This window comes from Myodes glareolus, chromosome 7 (assembly GCF_982192425.1).
Source record: "Myodes glareolus chromosome 7, mMyoGla1.1, whole genome shotgun sequence".
NCBI lineage: Eukaryota > Metazoa > Chordata > Mammalia > Rodentia > Cricetidae > Myodes > Myodes glareolus.
The window spans coordinates 97915468-97922051 of record NC_142032.1 but is presented as its reverse complement, the minus strand read 5'-3'; the positions used below and the strand labels follow the sequence as shown (position 1 = coordinate 97922051).

At 39.2% G+C, this 6584-nt stretch overlaps 1 protein-coding gene across 1 annotated transcript; it reads right to left on the bottom strand.

The window, feature by feature from the left end:
• Positions 1 to 5411: 5411 nt before the first annotated feature.
• Positions 5412 to 6362, bottom strand: LOC125395251 (olfactory receptor 2AG1-like). Its single transcript, XM_048426559.2, has one exon. The coding sequence runs from the start codon at positions 6360 to 6362 to the stop codon at positions 5412 to 5414; it is 951 nt and encodes a 316-aa protein (XP_048282516.2).
• Positions 6363 to 6584: the final 222 nt, after the last annotated feature.

Genomic DNA, 6584 nt, shown 5'->3' with positions numbered 1-6584 from the left:
TCCATTTTTAAGAGATTTTTTAAATTTCCTCTTTAAGGGCCTTTATCATCCTCATAAAGTTATTTTTAAAGTCATTTTATTGTATTTTATCCATGTTGGAATGTTCGGGTCTTGCTGTATAGGATGGCTGGGTTCTGGTGGTAACATTGCCCTTTCTGTTGTTGATTGTATTTTTACGTTTGTGTTTAGGCTTCTGAATTTGGGATGATTATATGTCTAGGAGTTGAATCTTGTGTTTATCTTTGTTGGGTGGTTGTTATAGGATTTTTTTTGTTTCTGTTTCTTCTTTGGTTTCTTTACTAAGTGGCCAAAGGTTCTGGTGACTGGTGAGTCTTCAGGTGAAGTAGGGTATCTCCACAGGGGTTTTGGGTTCCTTGATCTGATGTGGCCTCCTGTAAAGTCTAGACTTTCTTCTGAGGTACCTAGGAGCACTGTGGCCTCCAGTAGAGCTGCTGTAGCTGTTCTTCCAATGGGTGTGAACTGTACATGGGCCTATGGAGTCTGTTGGAGTTTTAGGAAAGGGCTGCTTATCCACTGATGAGGGTGTTTTTTTTTTAAGAGAAGATACATATTTATGTTTAGAAATTTTCATAGCATATTTCTCTCATTGCATAGGGAGATAATTATTAAATCTTTTTTTAATTAATTTATTTGTTTATAAAAATTTCCACTTCCTCTCCTCCTCCCCATACCCTCCCATTCTCCCCACTCCCTCTCCTCCTCCCCCCACTCCCTCCCCTCCTTCCTCTTCAGTCCTAAGAGCAGTCAGGGTTTCCTGCCCTGTGGGAAGTTCAAGTTCCTCCCCTCTCCCTCCAGGTCTAAGAAGGTGAGCATCCAAACAGACTAGGATCCCAGAAAGCTAGTACATGCAGACAAAACAAGACCCCGTGCCATTGACAATGGTTTCTCAGTCAGCCCCCATGTCAGTCACATTTAGAGACTCCGGTTTGATCACATGCTCTTTCAGTCCCAGTCCAGTTGGCCTTGGTGAGCTCTCATTCGATCAGTCCCCTTTTCACCACATTGAAGCACTGGACTGAGCCCCCAAGGTCCAAATGAGGAGCAGAAGGAGAGAGATCATGAAAAAGGAAATCAGAACCGACTCGGATACGATGAGGGTGGTTTTTATTGGTGTCATCTGTGCCTCAATAGAATAAGACTGCTGATATGGATGGTAGATACCCAGCAGCTTGGATGGCACTGGCCCGTGGAAGGGTCACAAGAGACAGGATCCAGGAAGCAGTACATTTCCACTGGCAGAGAGGTCATTCACCCATTTTTAATCGTGTGGCCTGGGCATACTGAGTAGAAATTTTCTGTGGTTGAGGGATAGGGCCCAGAAGCCCAACCATGTATTGGCCCAAGTCCCAGTCTTGCTGGGACTACATGGGCTTGGGGAAGAGTCACCAGGGTCAGAATTCAGGGAGGGTGTATTCCTCTGGCAAGTAGGTCACTACCCTCTTTTGACTGATACGGTCTGTGCCTCAGTAGAGGAAGTCTGCTAGGATTGGGGTGGGGTCCCAGTCGCTAAATACTCTTGATATTAAAGGACAAGCTATTTTCCCAAACATAATGAAATCATGCATTAAATTTTATATTAAAGGCTATTATTAATTTGTTATTTATATTAATTAAGTACATTTTAATTTCATAATTCAGACTTTTCTTATAATTTTTACAAATTCAAGATTGAGAACACAGAGAATTGGATTATTGTACTTGTGGTAATAACATTTTTATGGATTTCTCACTTTTTTATTGTCTATAATGGGAATTTGAAATATTTCTTTTAATATTTTAGATTGGAATATAATTATGTAGTGCATACCTTCTCTTTCCTTCCTTAAAACTGTCCCGTATACCCTTCTTGCTTAAAAGTTTCTGGAATCAGATTAGCCCCTCTGCTAAAGTAATAATCCAAATCAGACCAAACCAAATGAGAATAAACCCAGGTTTAATGGATACAAATGATTCCATATGGTTTTCCAGCCCTCCAAAGAGGAGCCGGGAAAGAAAGACCAGAAAACCACAGGTTTGTTCTCTGGGGTACAATTTAAATACCCTGTGGGAGTGGTCTTGACCATATATGGGGAGAGGTCATATTTGGTGGGCTTTCTTAGAAGTGGAGTTTGGACTGAAGCAACTCCCAGGCGAGGGGGGCTTGGGATGGAACTTCCACCCAAACATTGTAGATTCTTTGTGTATATAGATGTCACTGGCTAGGACTAGACTTCCACTGGAACATTCCAGACTCTTTGGATATATGGATGTCAGGGACTGGGGTGAGGCTTCCTCCCAAACCACATACTCTTTTCAAAATTCATGGTCTTCTTTTTATTAATTATTGTTCCAAGATAATTTGATGATTTCATATTGAAATTAATGAAGATGAATTGAGTGATTCCTGGATTAGAAGAAATAGCTGACTATTTTGAAAATGCAGCTGTACTAAATGTACTAACCTACAAGTACAAATCCCCTGAAATCAGCTTTATATCGGTTTCAATATCTGATTAAATTAAATTTCCAACATCTTTCACTATGGTGTCCATTCCTTTTGTCCCTGAGCCTTGCTTTGCGGTCTGTGGAGCACCGTGGTTGTGTTTCACTAGATGGAATGTGAGTATGTGATTTGTGCTGCTTTAAAGACAACAAACACAGTGTTGAAGAACAATTAGCGCTCCACTGCTTGGATGCTGACATCTTGAAGTCTCCAAAGATCAGATCTCTGTCAGTTTGATTCCACACTCCTATCAATTCCATCTCTTTGCTGAGATTTTTGTATGTAAAATATAGCTTACCTTTCAAACTACTAAAATTAAAAATTTATTGTTTCCAGTACTGCAGATAGTCAGAAACAATGGCACTGAGGTCACAGACAGCCTCCCAGATTGGTAAATACTGTTTTATTGCACATGTTTGGTTCTGTGTGCCGTGACTCCTTCCCTGCTGTCACAGAAGAGCTGATCCATGATTGAGATGATATAATCACCAAACATAAATATTTATTATCTGGCCCTTAACAGAAAATGTTTACTCATCTCTATAGCAGAATGAGTATGTTGCACTGAGATAAAGTAAATTTGACTTGAGGATAATGTTGTTTTAGAATATTTAACTAGGCAAACAATTTCTACTATACTCATAGGTAAGTGTCTTGCTCAGCCATAATGCTAGAAACTTCCTTTTGCAAAGAATGGGAATAGATATGAGACAGATAACTGGACAAGGTGCACAGATGTGAGATCTTGGAACACTCAGTCCTAAATGGGATGTTTTCATGAAACCCTTCTGCCTTGGTACTCAGAGAACTCTGTAGAAGAGGGGGCAAAAATATCATAAGAGCCACTGTAAGATGGAAGACACCAAAGAACCCAGGCCTTCTGGATACAACAGGACTGGCACACATAGGAACTCACAGACTGCAACAGTATGGATTCAGCCTGCACAGGTCTAAGCCAGATGAAGTCCCCGCACTGAGATGTGGAGCAGACACAAGTCCCATCCCTTCACAGAAGCTGTCTCTAATTGATAATTGCTGACAAAGGAAAGTTCTGTTTGTTTTCTCCAACAGAGTCTCACTGGGTAAACAAATCACTTTTAATGGATGCCTCCAGACTCAGCAGTAGATGGTCAACACAAAATAAACTCAGTTGTATTTTTGAAGATTATTTATTAATTCTTTTTTTATTAATATCTGATTCTTCCCCTCTTCCCTCCCTTTCCCTTTTATTTCTATTTTGCTATTGAATTTTCCTCCATGTTTTCTGAGATTCCTTGCTTTTTTTAGCTGTTTTGATATTTTTAAGTAAAAATTAACTATATATTGAAGACAGTTGGACTTTTTAAAAAGAGTTATGGGAAAAGGAATTTAAAATGGATGACTAGCATGCAATCTAAGATGCTTTCAGAAGAGTCGCCTCTATCATTATCTATTTTACTGTACTATGGTGATCATAATAATTTACTTTTTTAAAAACACAATAAAATTACTTAATGTTTAGGTGATTCTGCTCTTTAATTATATAAAATATGTCATGGTTTTAGTTCAGTTAACCACACTGTGGTCTAAATGTTGGTATTTGCTAGCTAATTAAATCTACTGGAAACATCATGAGGCCCAACTTATCAGATTTATGACAATCATCATTACATGAGATCAGCAAATGGAGAAACAAAAATATTTAATTTCTAGTCTAAACATACACACAAGAAAAGAAAATCAGATTGCAAAATCAAGGACTGTGGCCTCCTCTTTATCAATATTCTAAAACACCCCATTAAGATGATGAATAAGAATAACCAAACTTTATTTGGCAAACACAGCTTAATTATCATTTACATTTAAATTTAGTAAAAATGCATGTGCATGGCAAACAGAAAACACAGTTTTTAATTAATTACAATTTTTCTGTTTTTAATGAGGAAATTTATTGAATTAATTTTAGTTATTCTGTGATAATTAGCTTGAGAGATTAAGTGGCCTCAGTAAAGACAAAGGAAATTTCTAAGCACTGTCTGTCATCAACAATTATAACATTTTCATGAGTCAAAGCTTCTAAGCACATGAATTAAAATTCTCATCTTTATTTTAAATATTAACATACAAATAATCTAAAAAACTGAAATCTACTTAAGGTACAGAGTAAATTATAGAGTTTCTAGTAGTGTTTTTGTGGTCATAAATACATAAACAAATTTTTAAATAATGCAAACAATATACACAACGTATTTCTCTTGATATTGTTTTTCTAGTACTCTTTTTAACCCTGGAGGTTTTCTATTTTAAGTTCATTCATTTCTTTCTGATTATAATTTCATGAAGACCAAAACTCCACTTCTTGATATCATTTGCTGTGTCAGCATTGACATTTCCCTCTGTGCCACCAAGGTGAACATTGTCTCACGCTGGAAATGCAAATGTAGTCACACATATACACCCTTCATTTTTTCACCAGCTTCATTCTTCCAAGGAAGTACAAACTATCTTCTTTGCATCCTTCTCTCTATCAATAACTAATAACATGCATTAAATGATGTGCGGGGTTACTAGAGATTTCTCAAGTTGAAATGAAAGCTATATCTCTGAGCTGTGTGAGTTTAAAATGGAAAGTGAATCCTGACTCTGTCTTCTTCGAAATATGCTGGGGTAGCACCAAACTATAGAGTGAACCTAAGATATATCTCTTCAAAGATTTTATTCTCTAAGGACCTTTGTGATGTGGGCTTTTAAGACCACAGAAAATGTGTGCCAAGTGAGTTCAGCTTAAGCTTTTTATACTCACAAGACTTGCATAGAAGAAAATGAAAATTTAGCATGTGTACCCTCTCAGGCAGACTATAACATTGAAAAGGGGCTAATACAAAATTATTTGGAGAAGAAATAGTGAAAGTCGTATCATGGGTCCTTCCTAGAGTGTGGGGTTTGCAGGCAGGATATATCTTCCCAGGACCCTCATTAAAGCCCCAGTGACCTCCTTATTCCTCAGGCTGTAGATGAGGGGGTTCAGAGCTGGAGTAACTATTGTATAGAAAACTGAGATGATATTGTCTTGTCTGGGGCTATGGAAGGAGCTAGGCAGGACATACATGAATGTGGCAGCCCCATAGAACATTCCAACCACAGTCAGGTGGGAAGAGCAGGTGACAAGGGCTTTCTTCCTGCCCTCATTTGAGGGCATATGGAGTACAGTGAACAGAATTAGTGTGTAGGAGGTCAGAATAGCAGCAAGAGGGGGAATAAGAAAGGTCACACCCATCACATAAACCATGAGTTCATACGTGGAGGTATCTGCACAGGCCAACTTCAGCAGTGGAGGGATCTCACAGAGCAAGTGTCTGATCTTTCGAGATTTGCAGAAGGGATACTGCATGGTGTAGGTGGTATATCCTAGGGCCATCAGGGATGCCAGGATCCATGATGTGGCCACCATGAGCCAGCAGATGCTTGACCTCATGAAGATTATGTAGTTCAGAGGATGACAAATGGCTACATACCTATCATAGGCCATGAAGGCCAGAAGGAGATCCTCTGCACCACCCAGGGTCAGTGCCAGGAACATCTGAAGGGCACAGCTCTCAAAGGTTATGGTGTTGTCCCTGAGCAGAAAGTCCACAACAGCCTTGGGAGTGACAACTGAAGTGAAGAGGAGATCCATGAGGGACAGCTGCCCGAGCAGGAAGTACATGGGCACATGAAGACGGGCGTCCATGGTGATGACCAGGAGCAGCAGTCCATTGCTGGTCAGAGCCAACATGTAAAGGGCTGTGAATGAGGCACAGAGCAGTTCGGGAGAGCCACTGTTGTCCAGAATTCCCACCAAGATGAAGTCACTTCTCAAGGTGGAGTTCCAGGGTTCCATTATATGTAAACTACTTATAGCTGCCTAGAAAGAGATACTGTCTTAAGTAAAAGTCTTTCCAAGGGAGTTCAAACCACCTTACACTTGTTGCAGGTCATTGCGTAGTGGACAGTAATAGGTGTACTGTATAATATATTGTTGCTTTATTAGTTAAGTTAGTTGTCTAATTTCTAAATATCAATTTTGACATTTCTATAATATCAATAACATGGGGGAAACAAT

Bases quoted from the DNA above. Each gene is read 5' to 3' on its own strand.
- LOC125395251 (XM_048426559.2), bottom strand. From the start codon at position 6,362: ATGGAACCCTGGAACTCCACCTTGAGAAGTGACTTCATCTTGGTGGGA.